Source organism: Odocoileus virginianus, chromosome 4 (genome assembly GCF_023699985.2).
Source record: "Odocoileus virginianus isolate 20LAN1187 ecotype Illinois chromosome 4, Ovbor_1.2, whole genome shotgun sequence".
Lineage (NCBI taxonomy): Eukaryota > Metazoa > Chordata > Mammalia > Artiodactyla > Cervidae > Odocoileus > Odocoileus virginianus.
This window is the reverse complement of record NC_069677.1, coordinates 73581025-73604331: the sequence shown is the minus strand read 5'-3', so window position 1 is coordinate 73604331 and position 23307 is coordinate 73581025. Positions and strand designations below refer to the sequence as shown.

At 41.6% G+C, this 23307-nt stretch overlaps 1 protein-coding gene across 2 annotated transcripts in view; it reads left to right on the top strand.

Moving 5' to 3' along the window:
* The window catches only part of TF (transferrin), a 41051-nt gene that overhangs the window by 15441 nt on the left and 2303 nt on the right, over positions 1 to 23307 (top strand). Inside the window, exons 10-16 of one of the 2 annotated variants that reach the window (XM_070466725.1) lie at positions 2073 to 2163; positions 2781 to 2819; positions 6342 to 6497; positions 11322 to 11466; positions 13441 to 13505; positions 17532 to 17716; positions 18915 to 19101. In XM_070466725.1, coding sequence (XP_070322826.1) covers positions 2073 to 2163; positions 2781 to 2819; positions 6342 to 6497; positions 11322 to 11466; positions 13441 to 13505; positions 17532 to 17716; positions 18915 to 19101 — 868 coding nt within the window. The remainder of the gene's footprint in view (positions 1 to 2072; positions 2164 to 2780; positions 2820 to 6341; positions 6498 to 11321; positions 11467 to 13440; positions 13506 to 17531; positions 17717 to 18914; positions 19102 to 23307) is intronic. The other variant, XM_070466726.1, reaches the window with a different exon arrangement.

Here is a 23307-nt window from a genome sequence, read left to right as displayed (position 1 = left end):
GAGCTGTGTCTGCTTAGGGAGGCCGGACCTCGGTGTGAGTGTGCCTGAGACCCACAGTATGCCATGGCAAGTGTGACAAGGTCATGTTACTGAGCAAACACGTGGAAGTTTAGCTTTGTTGCTCACAAGGGCATTCCACATTTGCTTTTAGAAGTGTTGAAAAGCTAAAGGCTATAAATAAGAAAATACATAAAAAGTAACTGTAACCTTATAAATCAGAGAAAATCCTGTTAACTGGGCTCATATTATGCATGCAATTTATTACCCTTTTCTCACCTAAAGTTATCTAGGGAGCTTTTTTCTTGTTTTCAGAGAATGACTTGCTCCTGTGTTCTCAAAGAAAAATTTCATTCTTTGAAAACATGATTTTTAAAAATGTATTTTAGTTTATTTTTGAAAGAATATACACTATTCTGTTTACAGTGGCTTGTCTGGGGACCAAGTTTATGAGGAACTATCGCTTTCATTTCTTTTTTTCTCCTTTTTAAACTCAAATTTTCTTTTTATTTTCCATTATGGTTTATTATAGGATACTGAGCACAGTTCTCTGTGCTATACAGCGGGACTTACTGCCTATCTAGTCTGTGATTAATATAATAGTTTGCATCTGCTAATTCCAAACTCACAATCCATCCTTCCTCCACCCCCCTCTACCTTGGCAACTGGAAGTCTGTCCTCTATTTCTGTGAGTCTGTTTCTGTTTTGTAGATAAATTCATTTGTGTCATATTTTAGATTCCACATATAAGTGATATTATATGGTATTTGTCTTCCTCTGAATGACTTCACTTAATGTGATAATGTCTAGATCCATCTGCTGCAAATGGCATTATTTCATTCTTTTTATAGCTGAGTAGTATTCCATTGTATATATATGCCACATCTTCTTCATCCATTCATCTGTTGATGGACATTTACGGTTGTTTCCACGAAAACATGATGTTCTAATGTTGATAGTTATTCCAGAGTGTGGGTGTGCTGCAATTTATCGAGCCATTTCCTTACTATTAAGTCTGGTCCTGTCTCATTGCTATTATGAATAATACTTGCATGTTTTTGCCTACTTACACATTTTGCCCAAATAGTTTCCCACACATCTGATTGTTCCTTTAGGGTATATTCCTCAAAAGTATATTTCTAGGCCTAATGGGAAGCTTGGCAGTCCTATTGAATTAAGCATCTCTGAAATTTGGGGCTTATTAGCTCTATTCAGTTCAGTTCAGTTCAGTTCAGTTGCTCAGTTGTGTCCAATTCTTTGAGACCCCAAGGACTGCAGCATGCCAGGCGGAACTCCTTGTCTATCACCAACCCTTGGAGCTTGCTCAGACTCATGTCCATCAAGTCCAACCATCTCATCCTCTGTTGTCCTCTTCTCTTCCTGCCTTCAATCTTTCCCAGCATCAGGGTCTTTTCAAATGAGTCAGTTCTTCACATCAGATGGCCAAAGGATTGGAGTTTCAGCTTCAGCCTCAGTTCTTCCAATGAATATTCAGGACTGATTTCCTTTAGGATGGACTGGTTGGATCTCCTTGCAGTCCAACAGACTCTCAAGAGTCTTCTCCAACACCACAGTTCAGTTTATTTGACTCATTTGAGCTTATTTTACTCATTCATTAAAGATCTTTTATTGACCAAGCACTGAAATAGCACTCAGCTAATGAGGTCAAGATTCAGGGCGAGGCACTCCATGCTACAGACACAGCCCTATGTCCCTGATTCCATTTTTTTGTCTTACAAATGAGAATTCTTGGTGTCAGAAAGCTGTTGTGAGTGTACCTGGAACAGTGTGTCCTATGAAAGGCCAAGGGGACTGAATGTGGGTCTTTGTTCCTGAAGAAACAAAGCAAATCCCCCAGAGTTTATCATCAGTTCATCATGGTTTGGTTGAAAATGGGAGTACTTTTTATTTTCTATGTCAGGTCTGCCTGACTGATCCTTTGGGGGTCCTTTTACCAGCACCTTCTGTCTCTTCATGACCTGTTCTGGCAAGGTTGCTTCAAGGAAACAACCAGAAGGGCATGTGGGACTGGAGAGGATCTCTTTTTTACCTGCTGTGATGTTATGTCTTTGCAGAAAGGAGAAGCTGATGCCATGAGCTTGGATGGAGGCTACCTCTACATAGCAGGCAAATGTGGCCTGGTGCCTGTCCTGGCAGAGAACTATGGTAAGTAGGAGGGGCAGTGGTTCATTGCCTCTGAGACAGGTTGTTAAAGAAAACAACCTGAGACAGGAGACAAAATCACAGCCTGATTCAGCCACAGGGAGCATAAAGCTCTTGCTTACTGAGCACCTCCTACTTGCTAGGTTCTGGGCTCCCTCATCTCTAGTCCCTTTTGTTATCTTGAAGGATGAGAATCTTCTACCATACCTTTTACTGTACTCCAACAAGGGAGTTGGAGACTTTGCACTGGGAAGTTCTAGCTAAAAGTGACCCCTCTGCAGAGGACAGCTAGATTCTCAGCTGGAATTCCTGGCAGGTCTTCTTGCTTCCAAAGTCCGCACTTCTCCTGTTGCCCTGGTGCAGGTATTCAAGTACAGTTAGCAGAGTTACACTATGGTCACAGGATAGATAGAGCGGGAAACTTGAAATTTAAAATTTTGGGCTAAGTTCCAGAGGCCAGGGAGCTAAAGTGAGTTTGCATAATCCAAACAGCCTGGACCTTTTGGGAATTGGTAATACGTAGATAGTTTTCCTGGCTCTTATAATTCTGAGTTGCATATGGGGAAGAAAATTTTCAATCTATACATGAGTGTTTAATGACTTTGTTTTTTCCCCTGCAGAAACTGGGGGTGGAAATTGTAAGGACACACCAGAAAAAGGTGAGTTGGTATCGGTAACCTCATGAGTTTAAGATAAATTCCCATTGCTTTTGGGAAAGCGTAGGCAAGCTTAAATTCAAATCAAAAGGAGATAAGAGACCAATTTTCAGAATCAAAAGAACCATGGGAGGAGAATAATTGGCAAGATAATTACACTTGCCATGACACACATATGGGAATTCTCACTTAATCCTATAAGATGTGTCTTGTCGTCTTCTAGTGATGCATACAGGAACAACAGCTTAGAGAGATTACAAGTTGTCTAGACTCTGACATCCAACAAGCAAATACAGACCCTCCCACCACTGCTTTGCATTGCGTGCAGCCTGCAAAGTTATAAACAAGAGTTAGCACGAGCCCAGAAACCTTGCTGACGTGCCTGGCAGGCCTGAGGGGAGAGGCTCGCAAAGGAAGGTGTCTGGAGACATGAAATTGCCCAGCCTCGATGAATATTGGGGTGCACGTATCTCTTTCAGATCTGGTTTCCTCAGTGTGTATGCCCAGAAGTGGGATTGCTGGGTCATATGGCAGTTCTATTTCCAGTTTTTTAAGAAATCTCCACACTGTTTTCCATAGTGGCTGTACTAGTTTGCATTCCCACCAACAGTGTAAGAGGGTTCCCTTTTCTCCACACCCTCTCCAGCATTTATTGCTTGTAGACTTTTGGATAGCAGCCATCCTGACTGGCATGTAATGGTACCTCATTGTGGTTTTGATTTGCATTTCTCTGATAATGAGTGATGTTGAGCATCTTTTCATGTGTTTTTTTTTTTTGCCATCTGTATGTCTTCTTTGGAGAAATGTCTGTTTAGTTCTTTGGCCCATTTTTTGATTGGGTCATTTATTTTTCTGGAATTGAGCTTCAGGAGTTGCTTGTATATTTTTGAGATTAATCCTTTGTCTGTTGCTTCATTTGCTATTATTTTCTCCCAATCTGAGGGCTGTTTTTTCACCTTGCTTATAGTTTCCTTTGTTGTGCAAAAGCTTTTAAGTTTCATTAGGTCCCATTTGTTTATTTTTGCTTTTGTTTCTAATATTCTGGGAGGTGGGTCATAGAGGATCCTGCTGTGATTTATGTCGGAGAATGTTTTGCCTATGTTCTCCTCTAGGAGTTTTATAGTTTCTGGTCTTACATTTAGATCTTTAATCCATTTTATTTTTGTGTATGGTGTTAGAAAGTGTTCTAGTTTCATTCTTTTACAGGTGGTTGACCAGTTTTCCCAGCACCACTTGTTAAAGAGGTTGTCTTTTTTCTGTTGTATATCCTTGCCTCCTTTGTCGAAGATAAGGTGTCTATAGGTGCGTGGATTTATCTCTGGGCTTTCTATTCTGTTCCATTGATCTATATTTCTGTCTTTGTGCCAGTACCATACTGTCTTGATGACTGTGGCTTTGTAGTATAGTCTGAAGTCAGGCAGGTTGATTCCTCCAGTTCCATTCTTCTTTCTCAATTACTTTGGCTATTCGAGGTTTTTTGTATTTTCATACAGATTGTGAAATTATTTGTTCTAGTTCTGTGAAAAATACCATTGGCAGCTTGATAGGGATTGCATTGAATCTATAGATTGCTTTGGGTAGCATAGCCATTTTGACAATATTGATTCTTCCAATCCATGAACACAGTATATTTCTCCATCTATTTGTGTCCTCTTTGATTTCTTTCATCAGTGTTTTATAGTTTTCTATGTATAGGTCTTTTGTTTCTTTAGATAGATATACTCCTAAGTATTTTATTCCTTTTGTTGCAATGGTGAATGGTATTGTTTCCTTAATTTCTCTTTCTGTTTTCTCATTGTTAGTGTATAGGAATGCAAGAGATTTCTGTGTGTTAATTTTATATCCTGCAACTTTACTGTATTCATTGATTAGCTCTAGTAATTTTCTGGTAGAGTCTTTAGGGTTTTCTATGTAGAGGATATCGCAGCACTGTTTATAATAGCCAGGACATGGAAGCAACCTAGATGCCCATCAGCAGATGAATGGATAAGGAAGCTGTGGTACATATACACCATGGGATATTACTCAGCCATTAAAAAGAATTCATTTGAATCAGTTCTAATGAGATGGATGAAACTGGAGCCCATTATACAGAGTGAAGTAAGCCAGAAAGATAAAGACCATTACAGTATACTAACACATATGTATGGAATTTAGAAAGATGATAGCGATAACCCTATATGCAAAACAGAAAAAGAGACTCAGATGTATAGAACAGACTTGTGGACTCTGTGGGAGAAGGCGAGGGTGGGATGTTTGAAGAGAACAGCATCGAAACATGTATATTATCTAGGGTGAAACAGATCACCAGCCCAGGTTGGATGCATGAGATAAGTGCTCGGGCCTGGTGCACTGGGAAGACCCAGAGGGATTGGGTGGAGAGGGAGGTGGGAGCGGGGACGGGGATGGGGAATACAAGTAAATCCATGGCTAATTCATGTCAATGTATGACAAAAACCACTGCAATGTTGTAAAGTAATTAGCCTCCAACTAATAAAAATAAATGAAAAAAAAAGGCTGTGGGGGAAAAAAATAAATAAAAAACATGTTGCTCACTGAATTACTTTTTCCTTTTAAAAAAAAAAAAAAACAAGAAAAGAAATTGCCCAGCCTCCCAGACAGGGCTAAGCCTAGAAACCCAGGCTAACCTGGCTCTCACCCAGGACTCTGGCTTGGGGTGGATCTGAAAAGATGTGGCAAGAGCAAAATAGGAAATCTTATCAAAGATTTGGGCTCTGGGTCCCATGCTCAAGTCTCTGTAGGTCATTTCCAGCTATTAGTGTACAAGTCTGTCCTCATCACTTTTTCTAGTTACAGCAACCCAGTCTCTCCCCATCATACTAGGAAGCAAGCTCTTTAGCCAAAAATAGAACCATTCTTAGTCCATGAGCAAAAATATTTGTATCTTTTCTATTGGAAACAATTTCCTGAATTAATTAAATTGGAGAACTGAAATCATGAGTTTATATTCTGTTCCCAGTTTTAAAGATCAGCATGTATTTGCCGCCAATGATAGCAGCTAACTTGATTATGACAGTTTCACTTTGCATATTTATTTTGGTGCAAATCTTTATTCTCCTTATCATAAAACATCTGACCAGAATAATAAACCTACAGTTTATTGCACATTTACTACTCTTTTCTAATAAAATTGTTAATGTTTAGAATGTTGGAGTTACATGTACCCTTCTGTATCCATTCCTCTGCTATTCCACAGTGGGAGGTGAGTTGCTGGTTTATGTCAGTAGCTTCATGCATTTGGGGAAGTGTTGTCCATCATCATCCATTGCTCCAATGATTAAGTATTCTTACTGTTTTGTTTTGTTTTTAAGTTCAGATTAATCTCCACCTCCTGGAATGACTGGTATCTTCCTTCAGTCAGTTATTAGGAAGACCCTTTCAAAGAGAGAAAGAATGTTTTGGGATAATTTTATTCCATAGGATGATGGCTAGGTTTGACTGTAGACAGACACCCTGGAGAGTCCAGAGGCGTTAATACTCCCTTTCTTGGTGTCTTTCTTGTAGGGTATCTTGCTGTGGCTGTGGTTAAATCATCAGATGCTGATCTCAACTGGAACAATCTGAAAGGCAAGAAGTCCTGCCACACTGCAGTAGACAGAACCGCTGGCTGGAATATCCCCATGGGTTTGCTCTACAACAAGATTAATAACTGTAAATTTGGTGAGTGAGCTCTGGGGGTGTGCTGTTGTCAGGGTTGGGTGGAAAGAGGTGCACTGGCAAGAGTAGTATGGTACAAGAGGTGCTTGTTCTATGATAATACAATTTGATTTAGTGAACTTCAAGGAAATAAAAGGAATGGCAGGACTGGGAGGTGGATCAGAATGGCTCTTCTCAGTTGCACATAATGGCTTAAGTGAACATATGTTTACTATTCTCTCTCATGAAAAAAACCAGAGACAGGAGTCCATGTTGGTATTGTCATTAGAAACCCAGGCTTCTCTGTCTTCCCGCTTCCCCATTCTCAGCGTGAGGCCTCCATATTCAAGGTTACCCATGGTTGCCGTTACATCCATGATCCAGGCAACCTTAAGGACCAAGGAGTAAGGGCACTTGAAGCACACACCACCTTGGTAAAGGAGCCAATTAGGAGGTCTAACCCAATTACTTCAGCTAACTTCTCATTGCCCCTAACTTAGGTACACAGTCACAATTATCTATAAAATGGGCTGGGAAATGTTATCTTTTATTTAGATTTTTACTCAAAAATTAAAAATAGAACTACTGTATGATCCAACAATTTCACTTCTGGGTATTTACTAGAAAAAAACAAAAGTACTATCTCAAAAAGAAAAATGCACCCACATGCTCACTACAGCATTATTTACATAATAACACATAACATGGGAAGAACCTGTGTCCATCATGAATGAATGAACAAAGAAATTGTGGTTTATATGTATAGAATAGAATGTCATTCAGCCATAAAAGAGAAAGAAATCTTGCCACTTGCAACGACATGGATGGACCTTGAGAATACTATGTGAAATAAGTGAAATAAAACAGGCAGAGAAAGACAAATACCATTTGCTCTCATTTATATGTGGAATCTAAGCAAAACAACCTGAGCCCACAGACACAGAGAGCAGATTGGTGGTTGCCAGAGGCAGGGGTTGGAGATGGGCAAATTGAGTGAAGGTAGTCAAAAGGTATGAACTTTGCTTGTAAAATAAGTCATAGGGATGTAATGTATATCCTGGTGACTATAGTTAATGCCATATTGCATATTTGAAAGTTGCTAGGAGAGTAGCTGTTAAAGTTCTCATCACCAGAAAAAAATTTTTAATGTGATATACCATAATAAAAAATTTAATAATAAAAATCACATGAGCATCTCAATAGATGCAGAGAAAGTTTTTGATAAAATTCATAATCTATGCATAAATGCAAAAAGGCAAAATGGTTGTCTGAAGAGGCCTTACAAACAACTGAGAAAAGAAGAGAAGCAAAAGGCAAATGAGAAAAGGATATACCCAACTTAACGCGGAATTCCAAAGAAAAGCAAGGAAAGATAAGAAAGACTTCCTAAGTAAACAATGCAAAGAAACAGAGGAAAACAACAGAATGGGAAAGACTAGAGATCTCTTCAAGAAAATTAGAGACACTAAGGGAACATTTCATGAGAAGATGGGCACAATAAAGGACAGAAATGGTATGGACCTAACAGAAGCAGAAGATATTAGGAAGAGATGGCAAGAATACACAGAAGAACTATATTAAAAAGATCTTCATGACTCAAATAACCACGACGGTGTAATCTATCACCAAGAGCCAAACATCTTGGAGTGTGAAGTCAAGCGGGCCCTAGGAAGCATCACTATGAACAAAGTCAGTGGAGGTAAAGGAATTCCATCTGAGCTATTTCAAATCCTAAAAGGTGATGCTGTTAAAGTACTGCACTCAATATGCCAGCAAATATGGAAAGCTCAGCAGTGGCCACAGGACTGGAAAAGGTCAGTTTTCATTCCAATCCCAAAGAAAGGCAATGCCAAAGAATGTTTAAACGACTGCACTATTGCACTCATTTCACATGCTAACAAGGTAATGCTCAAAATTCTCCAAGTGAGGCTCCAACAGTACATGAACCAAGAACTTCCAGATGTTCATGATGGATTTAGAAAAGGCAGAGAAGCCAGAGATCAAATGGCCAACATCTGTTGTACCACAGAAAAAGCAAGAGAATTTCAGAAAAACATGTACTTCTGTTTTATTGACTATGCTAAGGCCTTTAACTGTGTGGATCATGACAAACTGTTGAAAATTCTTAAAGAGATAGGAATACCAGACCACCTGATCTGCCTCCTGGAAAACCTGTATGCAGGTCAAGAAGCAACAGTTAGAACTGGACATAAAACAATGGACTGGTTCCAAACTGGGAAAGGAGTATGTCAAGGCTGTATATAGTCACCTTGCTTATTTAACTTATATGCAGAGTACATCATGGAAAATGCCCAGCTGGATGAAGCACAAGCTGGAATCCAGATTACCGGGAAAAATATCACTAACCTCAGATAAGCAGATGACCCCACGCTAATGCCAGAAAGTGAAGAGCTAAAGAGCTTCTTGATGAAGGTGAAAGGAGAGAGTGAAAAAGCTGGTTTAAAGCTCGACATTCAAAAAATAAAGATCATGGCATCCAGTCCCATCACTTCACTGCAAATAAATAGGGAAACAATGGAAACAGTGAAAGACTATTTTGGGGGGCTGTAAAACCACTGCATGGAGAAGGCAATGGCACCCCATTCCAGTACTCTTGCCTGGAAAATCCCATGAATGGAGGAGCCTGATAGGCTGCGGTCCATGGGGTCACTAAGAGTCAGACACGACTGAGCAACTTCACTTTCACTTTTCACTTTCACACATTGGAGAAGGAAATGGCAACCCACTCCAGTGTTCTTGCCTGGAGCATCCCAGGGACGGGGGAGCCTGGTGGGCTGCCGTCTTATGGGGTCGCACAGAATCAGACACGACTCAAGTGACTTAGCAGCAGTAGCAAAATCACTGCAGATGGTGACTGCAGCCACAAAATCAAAAGATGCTTGCTCCCTGGAAGAAAAGTTATAACTAACATAGACAGTGTATTAAAAAGCAGAGGCATTACTTTGCCAATAAGGGTTCATATAGTCAAAGATATGGTTTTTCCAGTAGTCATGTATGGATATGAGAACTGGACCATAAAGAAGGCTGAACACTGAAGAATTGATGCTTTTGAGCTGTGGTGTTGGAAAACACTCTTGAGAGTCCATTGGACTGCAAGAAGAATCAAAACAGTCAATCCTAAAGGAAATCAGTCCTGAATAGTCCTTAGAAGGACCGATGCTGAAGCTGAAACTGAATCTCCAATACTTCGGGCACCTGATGTGAGGAGTCATTTCATTAAAAAAGACCCTGATGCTGGGAAAGACTGAAGGCAGAAGGAAAAGGAGACGACAGAGGATGGGATGGTTGGATGGCATCACTGACTCAATGGACACGAGTTTGAGTAAGCTGCAGGAGATGGTGAAGGACAGGGAAGCCTGGCGTGCTGTAGTCCATGGGGTTGGAAAAATTCAGACACAAATGAGTGACCAAACAGTGAACAATAGCAATCATCTATTTAAGGTAAAGACTCTCCAGAAAGTGGGCATGAAGGGAACGTACCTCAACATAATAAAGACCACATATGATAAATGTACAGCTAAAATCATACCCAACAATGAAAGGCTAAAAGCATTCCCCAAGACAAGGATGTCTACTCTTACCACTTTTACTCAACATAGTTCTGAAAGTCCTAGCTAAAAGGAAAAGAAATGTAACCCTGTATGGTGATAGATATTAATTAGATCTATTGTAGTGATCATTTCACATATAGTCACAATGGTGAATCATGTTGTACACCTAAAATTAATATAATGTGCTTGGCACGCTATGGGGTCGCAAAGAGTTGGACACGACTGAGTGACTAACACACACACATGTCAATTATATCTCAATATAAAATTAATGGAGAAAAAAATTAAGAGAAAAAACCAACTTGATTTTTGTTACAGAGAAACAAGAAGAAACGGCCATTTGGTGGATGGCTACGAGCCCTGCCACAGAGCTTTCTAGGCAATACGGTGTTAGGGATTCTTGGGTCTCTTTAAGGTCTTGGCAGCTTCAGCTCTTAGGCCCCTTTGAAGGGGCGGAAATCAGTTGGTTCTCTGTGTCCTCTGAATATCTTCAGGTGTGGCCTTAGTTCTACCTCCTAAAACCTGTGAGTAAGTTCACCATGGATGTTTCCTCATGGTTCTTATTAACTTTAACTTCCTAGTACTTTCCCCCTGCCACCTCCAAATATGTGTAGCAACTTTTAAAGGAGAGACCTCCAAAGACAGAACCAGGCAAGTCCTGTGTGTATTGGAGAGGAGGTTCAGATGCAGAGATGCAATCACATCTTTACACTAACATGCTCTGTGATATCAGTTTTCCAGGAAGGTGGTTGGGGCGACTTTCAGGAGTTCTGTTCCCCACCAGCAAGGGCACCACATCTGCTCTCCTGAGCCTCCTGGCAGTTATACAGCCATGGGAGAGCAGCTGGGCTGGGAGTGAGATTTCCCCAGAATTTTCTTGAGTTTGGAGTTCTAAGTTCTGTTAGAAACTCTTCTAATGAATATCAGAGAAAAGAAACACCTGAAAACAAATGGCACAACTCAGGGGAGTGAGACTTGCAATTTTACACCTGCTTCAGTCACCTTTCACATAATTTCCACCTCATCTCTCTTTAGGTGAGTAATGACACTATTGGGAAGCTGATGGAGTCCCCTCCACCTGAATTGTAATGGTCACTCACCATTTCCAGCCTCAGCCAGAGCCTACAGCCTGGCAAGTCTTGTGCTGATGGCAGCTCACATAATAAGCATGTTCTACCTACTTATCTACCTGGGCCAGACACACCTGTGATGTGTTAGATAAAGTCCATTCATACTGACTCAGGAAGAGCTGACTTTCTCTTGTCCTTTTGCACAGATGAATTTTTCAGTGCAGGTTGTGCACCTGGCTCTCAGCGAAATTCCAGTCTCTGTGCTCTGTGCATTGGCTCAGAGAAGGGTTCAGGAAAGGAGTGTGTTCCCAACAGCAATGAAAGATACTATGGCTATACAGGGGCTTTCAGGTGAGTCTTATAATCCTCATACAAAAATAATAATAATAATCCCAGCCCTGACAAGAGTTCCTTTTAGGAGCTCAGGTGAGATTCTTACATTCCTAGCCCATCAGTCCTGCATGTTAGGGTGACATGTTTACAAACGTAGGTAGAAACCTGTGTGAAGAGGCATCCAGGTCCCTCCAGGACACCATCTCCGGAACTGGCTGTCATAGACAGCAAAGACTGGCAGTATTGTGCAGGCCAGGAGTTCTCAGTGGCAGGGGGAGGCGGGGGGAGCAGGGGAGGGATTTGCCCCTCAGGGGACATTTGGCGATGTCTGGAGATGTTTTTGATTATCAGTAGGGTTGAGAGGGTGCAACTGGCATCTAATTGGGAGAGGCTGATAAACATCCTACATGCGCAGGGCAGCACCCTACAACAAAGAATTATCTGGCCCCTCATGTCACTAGTGCCAGGTGAACAAACCCTACCATAATTGAATAAACACAGGAGTCAAGCATCTAGCTCACACTCTTCCAGTCACCTCTGGGGGGACCTATGACCAAGGAAATATACAAAAGTAAAGTCCATCATTTCTACATCTTTGGTTACATCTCTGTTTCATGGAATTTTAGTTATTTTTAAAGAGACACCTGTGCACTTTACGACCTTATTAGTTTTTAACTATCCTGTCTGACTTGGGCCTTTGCTACCCTGGTAGTCCATGAATCCATCAACTTCACAATGATGGTGGTATTCATAACTAAACTGCTCACTGCTGCTGCCGCTAAGTCGCTTCAGTCGTGTCCGACTCTGTTGCGACCCCATAGACGGCAGCCCACCAGGCTCCGCCGTCACTGGGATTCTCCAGCCAAGAACACTGGAGTGGGTTGCCATTTCCTTCTCCAATGCATGAAAGTGAAAAGTGAAAGTGAAGTCGCTCAGTCGTGTCCGACTCTTTGCAACCCCATGGACTGCAGCCTACCAGGCTCCTCCATCCATGGGATTTTCCAGGCAAGAGTACTGGAGTGGGGTGCCATTGCCTTCTCTGAAACTGCTCACTAGCAAAGGAAAAACAAAGATTATCTCAATCGTCTAATTAGAACCACCTTGTGAGTTAAAATTAGAAGAATTCACAGTCCACAAGTTTCCAATTTCACAAGTAGACTGTGCATAAGTAATCACCTTGGTGGAAAACTGCTCCTCTAACATCTGTATTGATGCTTGGAAAAGGATGTAGACCTGTTGGATAAAATGTGCCAGAGTTTAGAATTTAATATATAGAATTGCAATTGTATAACTACAAAGCATATCAGAGGTTTTGTTTTCTTTTTATTACTTACATTAGTAATATATAAGATTAGTGAACAAATGAGAGTCACAGTTGCTGATATCAGATGGCCAGCCCTGGATCTCTAAGCTGGCATCATCTGTAGTGATGTGGATGAACATAGAGTCTGTTATACAGAGTGAAGTAAGTCAGAATGAGAAAAACATATTGTTTTTTTAACAATATTGTAAAAATTGTTTATTGTATATTAATGCATATATATGGAATCCAGAAAAATGGTACTGATGAACCTGTTTGCAGGAGAAGAATAGAGATGCAGACATAGAGAACAGACTTGTGGACACAGGGAGGGTAAGGAGAGGGTGAGACGAACTGGGATAATATTATTGACATATATATATACTACCATATATAAACATAGATAACTAGTGGGAAGTTGCTGTACCACACAGGAGCTAAGCTTGGTGCTTGGTGATGACCTAGAGGAGTGAGATGCGGGGTGGGAAAGAGGCTCAAGAGGGAGGAGATATACATATACGTATAGCTGACTCACATCGTTGTACAGCAGAAACTAGCGCAATGTTATAAAGCAATTATCATCTAATTAAAAATTAAAAAAAAAAACAATTTCAGATTATAAGATGGCCCTTCTGAATGACAGATGTAACTCTGACCTCGTTTCTTCTCTCTCCCTGTCTGGGACCTCACAGGTGTCTGGTGGAGAAGGGAGATGTGGCCTTTGTGAAGCACCAGACTGTCTTACAGAACACTGATGGTATGTACCCAACTCTTTGTCCCAATAAATCAGGGTTGCTGGTTCCCTTGTATTCAGGATGTCTTTGTGGAAATGTCAGGGGCTCTTGTCAGGGTCCAGAGCTGTGATTCTCAACCTGTTTGTTCTCTGATGAGAGACGCATCCACTTGGGTAGACAGAATGGTGAGGACTGTGAGCTTCCCAGGGGCTCTGAAATCTCTCCTAGAAGCCTTTCCACAGGTGTAGGCACTGTGCCTTCTTTCCCCTAAATACTCCTAAGAACAAGGACTTTTTCATGCTTTTCCTAAGAACACAGACTTTTACATACTTACATTATAATTAGCAAGATCAGGAAATTTATACTAACGTGCATTAATACTCATCCCACCCACACAGTCCCTATTCAAAATTAGTGAACTTATCTCCCACAGGCCCTTTATAACTATTTCTCATATTTCTAGGTCCAATATATATTTAACCATATTATAAATCCACTGGGAAAAACATACAGACAGTGGTACCCCTGTAGGAATGAGCACCAGGACTTTGGCTTCTATTACCATTCTCCAAGAGGAAGAAGCAGGGCCCCTTGAAAAAACAGCTGATTCTGGGGCTGGGGCAGGAAAAGTGTAAGGTGAACCGAAGAGCATTATAGTGAAGTGCTCAGAGAGATGGAACGTGTCAGAACACAATGGAACTATTGTGAAAGCCCTCCACTGGCCAGATCTGACATTTGGAGCATTACAAGAAATAACAACAGTAGTAAGATTGAATAACCCATTGAATAAAATAAGAACACAGGAGTCCATCCTTATTAAACAAATGAGTATAAGGGAAACATCTTCTTTATTGTAGAATGCTAATTACAGATGTAGAAAAACTCATGAAGTTAAACAACTATCATTTGGCAACCAATATAGCAATAATCGATCCAAGCAAGGCCCATCAATCAGTGGGTACTAAAACTAGTGGGTGGATATTAGATGGCCATGACATTAAAACAAGATAGCTGTTTTTAATTGTGGTAAGAATGCGCATTCCAGCTGCCCATGCTCTATCACTAACAGCTTACACCACCCCCTAGTGTCCAGGCAGTATTACTTCCCTCCCTCCCTCAAAACCCTTTGTGTGTGTGCGTGTAGTCGCTCAGTTGTGTCCAGTTTTTTGCGACACTTTGGACTGTAGCCTGTCAGGCTCCTCTGTCCATGGGACTCTCTGGGAAAGAATACTGGAGTGGGTTGCCATGCCCTCCTCCAGGGAATCTTCTTGACCCAGGAATTGAACCTGTGTCTCTTATAACCCCTGCATTGGCAGGTTGATTTTTTTTTTTACCACTAACCCACCTCGGGAGTCCTCCTCCGTTTACCCAACCTCAAATTTTTCCTCTGGTGCAGGACCAGCTCCTCTAAGAAGCCTTCCCCAATGGCACCCCTCCATCCTACAACAGAATCCTCTGTCCACATTGCTATTATTATTGAATCCATCACATTCTGTAATAAAATATGGTCACAGGGAGGCTCTTCTTTTTTCTTACATCTCAACACCAATCACAGTATAAGGTACACAGAAGTGACTAAGTACTTACTTGAAGGAATATTGGTTTGGCTAATTTTTCTTTCACCCCTCCTGTAAGTTTTGCTTTTCCCTTTAAGGGCTGTCCTTTTCCTGCTACTGAGTGTTACCCTAGGCTGGTTCTTTGTCACTCCTTGATTTCTCTTTGTATCCTTCCAATAGGGCTCCCCTCTCTAGACCTCAGTTCTCTTTGCAAAGACTCCCAAAGCCTTAATCTTCTGATGGGAATTTATAAAGGAGGCCTACCTCCCTATACATTTCCTACCTAAACACCATACTAGGATCCCTGTTTGCCCTGTGGTCATGTTTATGTACAAAGCACACTGATAACTGCAACCTGGACCAGAATAAATCCAAACTCCTTACACTTCTCTCTCACACAGCCTCTGTCCCTATGGAGGACTTTGTTATAGGTCCTGTCAGTCAAGCCTAGATTAATCAATGTTGAAAGTGAATGCTGTGGAATTATGCTGGGTTTCACAGTCTTATTCCTTAAAACTATGTAGTGTTTTATAAATTAGCTACAGTAAACAAGCATCTTTTACTGGAAAGAAAATTTTTTATCATGCCCTTTCTAGATGCCCACTGCCCCTAACCCAGACCAAATCACCTCCCTTCTCATTTTTCCTATTTGGAGCTCACACATTAACACTGATTTCCATTAAGTTCTCATAGACCAACCTTTCTTATTACCTAAGTGCCACACTAGGGCTTCCTGCAGTTGCTCAGCAGCGAAGAATCCACCTGCAATGCAGCACACCTGAGTTTGATCCCTGGGTCAGGAAGATCCCCTGGAGAAGGAAATGACAACCCACACCAGTATTCTTACCTGGGTAATCCCACAGAGAGAGGAGCCTGGGGGGCTACAGTCCATGGGGTCACAAAGAATTGGTCATGACTTAGCAACTAGACAGCAATAACAACAAAGTGCTGTGCTCCATCCCACATTCATCTTGAGGGCGTTTTTAGCCTGACTGCCCAAGGCTCTGTTCCAGTGGGGCTGTTCTCCACCCACTAGAAACACCAGGCATGTAGCCGTCCCTGAGTCTTGCCAGAGCATTCCATTCCCCCTCAAAGAAGCGGGCCTTTCTCCTCTCAGTCCTACACATGGTACAGGGCACTGCTGAATCCTTGGCCTCTCCATCTAGGCTTCCTGAGTCAGCATACCCTCACTGTGCTGGTTCCCTTGCTCACACAGCATTTAGAGAGTGTTACACAAAATATAAAATGATATTATTTTTGCTTTGCACTTTTGCTTTTGGTATTTCCCACTTTTAATAAGATTGTGTCTTACAGAGGGCTGGGAACATAGTATTGAATAAATGCTTAAATTACTAAGTAAAACAGAATGGGTTTGGAGAGAAGGAGGATGGACTTCATTTGGAAGGTACTGAATTGGAGGGACCAGTAAGAAAAGAAAGGCAAAAAGTTAAAAGGTGAAAAAGATATGTGCAGATACTGGTGGGAGGAGAGGCAGGCAATTTGGAGTTTCCTATTAAAACCTAAAGTGTACATTTGGAGACTGTAGGACAAGGGGTATTTTTAATTTGTATGTAAGTTTAAACTTTTAAAATAGTGAATTCATATAGTGGTTGTTTGATTAAATGAGAAAATTAGATTAAGAAAAAGACTGCAATCCTGTATTTTAGGAGAGAAGCAAAAACCAGGAAAGCTTATTTGAGAATTGCCTCAGGAGGAGGGAGCTTAAACCACGGGAATGGGTGAGATGTTCCTTTTTCAGAGAGAATACAGAAAAGATGAAGCAAGGGGCGGAGAACAGGATATGGGCCTTCATGCACAGAGGCGTTTGTGCATTTTACATAGAACTAGTGTGAAAGAGCCAGATTTCAAGCACTGGGCTACCTTCCAAAAGAGCCTCTGGGGAGGATTCTTTTGCTTGCTAGTGCCAGTCGGTATGGGGCTTCCAGGTGGCTCAGCCGTAAAGTATCCGCCTGCCTTTGCAGAAGACCCAAGAGTTGCAAGTTTGATCCCTGGGTCAGGAAGATTCCCCTGGAGGAGGAAATGGCAACCCGCACCAGTATTCTTGCCTGGAGAATCATGGACAGAGGAGCCTGGTGGTCTACGGTCCATGGGGGTCCATGGGGTTGTCCAGTTGGACACGATTGCGCGACTATACACACACACACAGCCAGATGGTATAGCACAGAGATTGTCAATCTGCTTAGAGGGTCATGTGCTTCCTAGAGTGGAGTCTAAATGGAATTTGGAGCTTAGCAGAAATGAAGATCCTTTTGAACATCATCCACAGAATGTGGTTCACTCTCCCTTGTCTGGCTGGGAAGACCGAAAGGATTGGCCCCAGGAAATTCCTGATAACTCTCTTCCTCTCCATATCAGTGAAACCCCTGCTGGCCACTGGGTCCAGACCCCCCACATACCAGTGGAGGGTGGTCACATCTCCCAGTGAGGGTGTTTTGATCAAAGCTTTGGCTGATGCACCTTTTCTGAACCTAGGAAAGAATGATGAACCATGGGCAAAAAATCTGCACAAGGAAAATTTTGAACTACTGTGCAAGGATGGCAGCAGGAAATCTGTGGAGGAGGCTGAGAGCTGCCATCTGGCCCGAGCCCCGAATCATGCTGTGGTCTCACGGAAAGATAAGGCAACTTGTGTGGAGGAAATATTAACCAAACAGCAGGTACGGACCAGCCAGGGACTCCAAACTGTTTTTCTTGTGTGGATATGGATTATTGGGGGATTTCGCAGGCGAGGAGAAGCCCACACACACTCCTGCATTCTTTCCCTGGAAGTTAGAACTGGGAAGGTATGGATGGTGGACTGAATCTCCTAGACCTGGCTCTATGCATATCTTCTGTTTGCTGGAAATCAGACCTCAACTGACACACATGTTCCAGGGTCCAAGCATCTGCCTTCTAGCTCGACCCTGACCTTGCTCTGTGGTACCCTCATTTTACCCACTTCTGCCTTTTTTAAAAATGCAGGCAACTAATCTTGTTTCCCAACCTTTCTGGATACAAGTCATGAAATGTGGACTGTGTTTCTTTTGCTTAGACAGATTGAGAACTATTCCAAAAGGCAGAAAAACCCAGGAACCCTACCCTCAGGGAGCTTGTCCTCTGGTGAAAACAACCAACCCAGGGCTGGCCCTGTGGGGAGAGGGGCTGTATGAATATTTTCATCCTAAAGACCCTTCCACCCCTAAAGACCAGCCTCCCCTCAGTGACAGCTTCCTGCCTGTTGATCCATCATTAGTTTTCTCCTTTTAAAAATGAAGATAGCACACCTTTATGAGTCCTCTTAGGGTAAATGACACTAATAATTAACATTTAAGGAACGTTTCCTAAGTGCTAGATGGAATGCTAAGCTTTCTGTAATCATTATTTCATTTATAATCTTAGAAGATGTGGACGAGTCCAGCCTCTTATCAATTTAGGATCAAAGATGCAGCTAACAGCTCCCTGAACCACCCCTCATTGGGTGGCTCTTATTTAATACCTTCTTGATAATAATACTTAAAAGGGACATGTTTCTGCCCTCTCATTTCCTAGAAGCCATCCCCAAGGCCATGGCCAATGAAGTGGGGAAGAGAGATCAGAGAAGTCAGCCGTGGTGGGTGGGTGGGAGGGAGGGACTTCCCCAAGGAGATGGGACTAGGCTGGACCCTACAAAGGATTTTGGGGCCTCGTGGAAGCCTAGATTTGGGGCCCATATTTGTGTGAATGCCAAGGGATGGATGTGGAAAGATCCTGAGGCATCCTCTGCAGCTTCCCTTTCTTCCCAGGGCTGGTTCCCAGCTTCCAGTTTCCTCCATCCCTTCCACGTGTTCCAGTGACTCTTTTCCACAGGTCCTCATGTACTTTCTGTCCATTTGACAGGAGGACTTTGGAAAATCTGTAACCGACTGCACGAACAATTTTTGTTTATTCCATTCAAGTTCCAAGGACCTTCTGTTCAGGGATGACACTAAATGTTTGGCTTCAATTGCGAAAAAAACATATGACTCCTACTTAGGGGATGACTACGTCAGAGCTATGACTAACCTGAGACAATGCTCAACCTCAAGTGAGTAGGAGGAACAGCATGGGGAACCTGCAAAGTAAATATGGTTGGGGTTCTGGGTGCTGGATTCAAAAGCAGGGGCAGACTGTAGTCCCCAGGAGATGATCAGTTGACTAGATGAAATGATGAGGGAACAATGCAACCTAGCATGAATGAAAGGCTACTTGTATGGGCAGATGGTAAGGGGACATGGGCTGATGGCACTGGATATGCAGAATTCCATGCTATTACTTAGAAAAGGAAGAGAGTTATGTGCCCATGCCCACTGCTCTGCTCTGAACACCTTTGTGCTGCCTTGTTCAAAACGGTAGCCTCTGGCTACATGTGGATATTTAAATTTATATTCACATTAAACAAAATTTTAAATCAGTCACACCAGCCATGATTCAAGTGCTCAGGAGATACCTATGTCTCCACATACATGAACAAAGAGAACATTTCCAGCATTGCAGAGAGTTCTTTTACATGGTGCTGCTCTTGAGAGCTTGAACGGTGATAAGTACCAGTAACTCTAAAGTTGCTATACACACCACCGGCACAGCTCGGGGATATTGCAGGTTCAGTGTCAGACCATTGCAATAAAAGAATATTGCAACAAAGCAAGTCATATGAAGTTTTTGGTTTCCCAGTGCATATAAAAGTTACATTTATACTACACTATAAAGTGTGCAATAGCATTGTCTAAAAAATGTCTAACAATGTACATATCTTAATTAAAGATACTTTATTGCTAAAAAACACTATCATTTGAGCCTCCATAATCTCTTTGCTGGTGGAGGGTCATAATCTCTTTGCTGGTGGAGGGTCTTACCTCAATATTGATGACTGCTGACAGATCAATGGTGGCAGTTCCTTAAAATAAGACAACAATTAAGTTTGCTGTATCAATTGACTCTTTTTATTTTTAATCCTTGTTGACTGGGTTTTACCTTTATTTTCACGAATGACAAAAACTTTCTCTTGATTCCTTAAAGAATCAGAGATACATTAAAAATTGTGCAGTTTAATTTAGGTATTATAAATACCACTGGGAAAAAAATTAAAGGATACTATTATTGAAATATGTTTATTATTTATTTATTTTTTATCCTAAACACCACAACATATTAACTTATTTATTTTGCTAGCTGCATATCAATTTTTTAAATTAGAATTCTAGCCTTCTCTTCATACTAAATCAAACAAATAGAATCAAAATGTCATAAATGGCAAAAAGTTCATAATCACAATAGTAAAAGATGTGTACTAGTTTTCACAATGAATAGCCAGACCCCCCCCCAAAATAAAAAGATAATTACAATTGCAAGCCATAATGGGAACATGATCAGCCTAACAATATATAATAATTACACACAATTTGATGGGTCAAGCAGAGCCATGTGGTAAATGGAAGTGCATACATGCACAAGTTTTCATCTGCCTAGCCAGTCTATGTCTTTGGGTTGGTTTAATCCATTTATAATTAAGGTAATTTTCGTATGATTCTATTAACATTTTCCTAATAGTTTGGGGTTATTTTGTGTAGGTCTTTTCCTTCGCTTATGTTTCCTGCCTAGAGAAGTTCCTTTAGCATTCATTGTAAAGCTGGTTTGGTGGTGGTGCTGAATTCTCTTAACTTTTGCTTATTTGGAAAGCTTTTGATCTCTCCATCAGATCAGAAGGAGAGTCTTACTGGGTAGAGTATCTTGGTGGTAGGTTCTTCCCTTTCATCACTTTAAATATATCATGCCATTCCCTTCTGGCTTGTAGAGTTTCTGTTGAGAAATCAACTGATAGCTTGATGGGAGTTCCCTTGCATGTTATTTGTCATTTTTCCCTTGTCGCTTTTAATATTTTATCTCTGTCTTTAATTTTTGTCGGTTTGATTGCTATGTGTCTCAGTGTGTTCCTCCTTGGGTTTATCCTGCCTGGGACTTTCTGTGCTTCCTGGTCTTGGTTGACTATTTCCCCCACGTTTGGGAAGTTTCCAGGTATTATCTCTTCAAATATTTTCTCAGGTCCTTTCTCTCTTCTCCTTCTGGGACCCCTATAATGCAAATGTTGGTGCATTTAATGTTGTACCAGAGGTCTCTTCAGCTTCTTCTTCTTCTTTTTTTTTTTTTTTTCATTCTTTTTTCTATATTCTGTTCTGTGGCAGTGATGCCCACCATTCTGTCCTCCAGGTCATTTATTTATTCTTCTGCCTCAGTTATTCTGCTTTTGATTCCTTCTAGTGTATTACACATCTCAGTTTGTTTGTTCTCTAGTTCTTCTAGGTCTTTGGTAAACATTTCTTGCATCTTCTCCATTGTTTTCCCAGGATCCTGGATCATCTTCACTATCATTCTGAATCTTTTTCTGGAAGGTGGCCTATCTCCACTTCATTTAGTTGTTTTTCTGGGGTTTTATCTTGTCCCTTCATCTGGGACATAACTTTCTGCTTTTTCATGCTGATTTACTTTCTGTAATGTGGTTTTAGTTCTAGCTGCTGTGGGCTTGCTTCTTCTGTCTGCCCTCTGATGGAGGAGGCTAAGAGGCTTGTGTAAGCTCCCTGATGGAAGGGGCTGGCTGTGGAAAAACTGGGTCCTGCAGTGTTGGGCAGGACCGTAAAGCTTTAATCCAATTATCTGCTGATGGGTGGGGTTGCACTCCCTCCCTGATTTTTTGGCCTGAGGGGACCCAGCCTTGGGGTCTATGGGCTCTATGGTAGAGTTAATGGTGACCTCCAAGAGGGCTTATTCCAAAGGGGACTTTCCAGGGCTGCTGCCAGGGCCTTTGTTCCTGTTATGAGCCCCTGCCCTCCCACACCTCCACAGGAGACCCTCCAACACTAGCAGGTAATTTTGGTTCAGTCTTCTGTGGGGTCATTCTCCTTTCCTCTGGGTCTTGGTGTGTGCAAGATTTTGTTTGTGGCCTCTAAGACTGAAGTCTCTGTTTCCCTCAGTCCTGTGGAAATTCTATAATCAAATCCTGCTGGCCTTCAAGATCAGATTCCCTGGGGAGTCCCAGTGCCTTTATCAGATCCCCAAGCAGGGAAACCTAACATGTGTTTAGAACCTTCACAACAGTGGGAGAACTTCTTTGGTATTATTGTTCTCCAGTCTGTGCACCACCCACCTGGAGGGTATGGGACTTGATTTTATCATGATTGTGCCCCGCCCCCCCCCCCCCCATCTTGCTGTGGCTTCTTCTGTGTCTTTGGACATAGGGTATCTTTTTTTGGTGGGTTCCAGCATTCTCCCACTGATGGTTGTTCAACAGCTAGTTTCGATCTTGGTACTCTCACAGGAGGAGACGAGTGCACGTCCTTCTAGTCTGCCATCTTCAACTGGAAGCCTGAAATTGATGGATCAACTCTTCTTTCATGACTGATTCTTCTGTAGCAGCCAATGTTATTTGATAGCATTTTACGTACAGTAGAACTTTCTTTCAAATAGGAGTCAGTCCTCTCAAGTCCTGCCATTGCTTTATCAACTAAGTTTATATAATATTCTAAATCCTTTGTTGTCATTTCAACAATCTTCACAGCATCTTCACTAGGAGTAGATTTCATCCCAAGAAACCACTCTCTTTGCTCATGCAAAAGAAGCAGCTCCTCATCTGTTAAATTTTATCATGAGATTTGCAGCAATTCAGTCATATCTTCAGGCGTCACTTCTAATTCTAGTTCTTTTAATATTTCCATCACATCTGCAGTTTCTTCCTCCACTGAAATCTTGAATCCCTTATAGTCACTTATGAGTTGGAATAAGTTTCTTTCAAATTCTTGTTCATGCTGATATTTTGACCTTATTCAATGAATCACAAATGTTCTTAATGGCATCTAGAATGAGGAATATTTTCCAGAAGGTTTTCAGTTGAGTTTGCCCAGATCCAGCAGAAGACTCACTGTCTATGGCCAGCAGAAGACTCACTGTCTATGGCAGTTATGAAATGTATTTCTTTAATAATAAAACTTGAGAGTTGGAATGACTCCTTGACCCATGGGCTGTAGAACAGATGTTGTGTTACCAAGCATGAAAGCAATTTTAATCTTGTACATCACCATCCAAGCTCTTGGGTGACCAAGTACGCTTTCAATGAGCAGTCATATTTTAAAAGGAATGTTTTTTTTTTCTGAGCAGTAGGTTTCAATAGCAGGCTTAAAATATTCAGTAAACCCTCTCATAAACAGATGTGCTTTCATCCAGGCTTTGCTGTTCCATTTACAGAGCACATGCAGAGCAGACT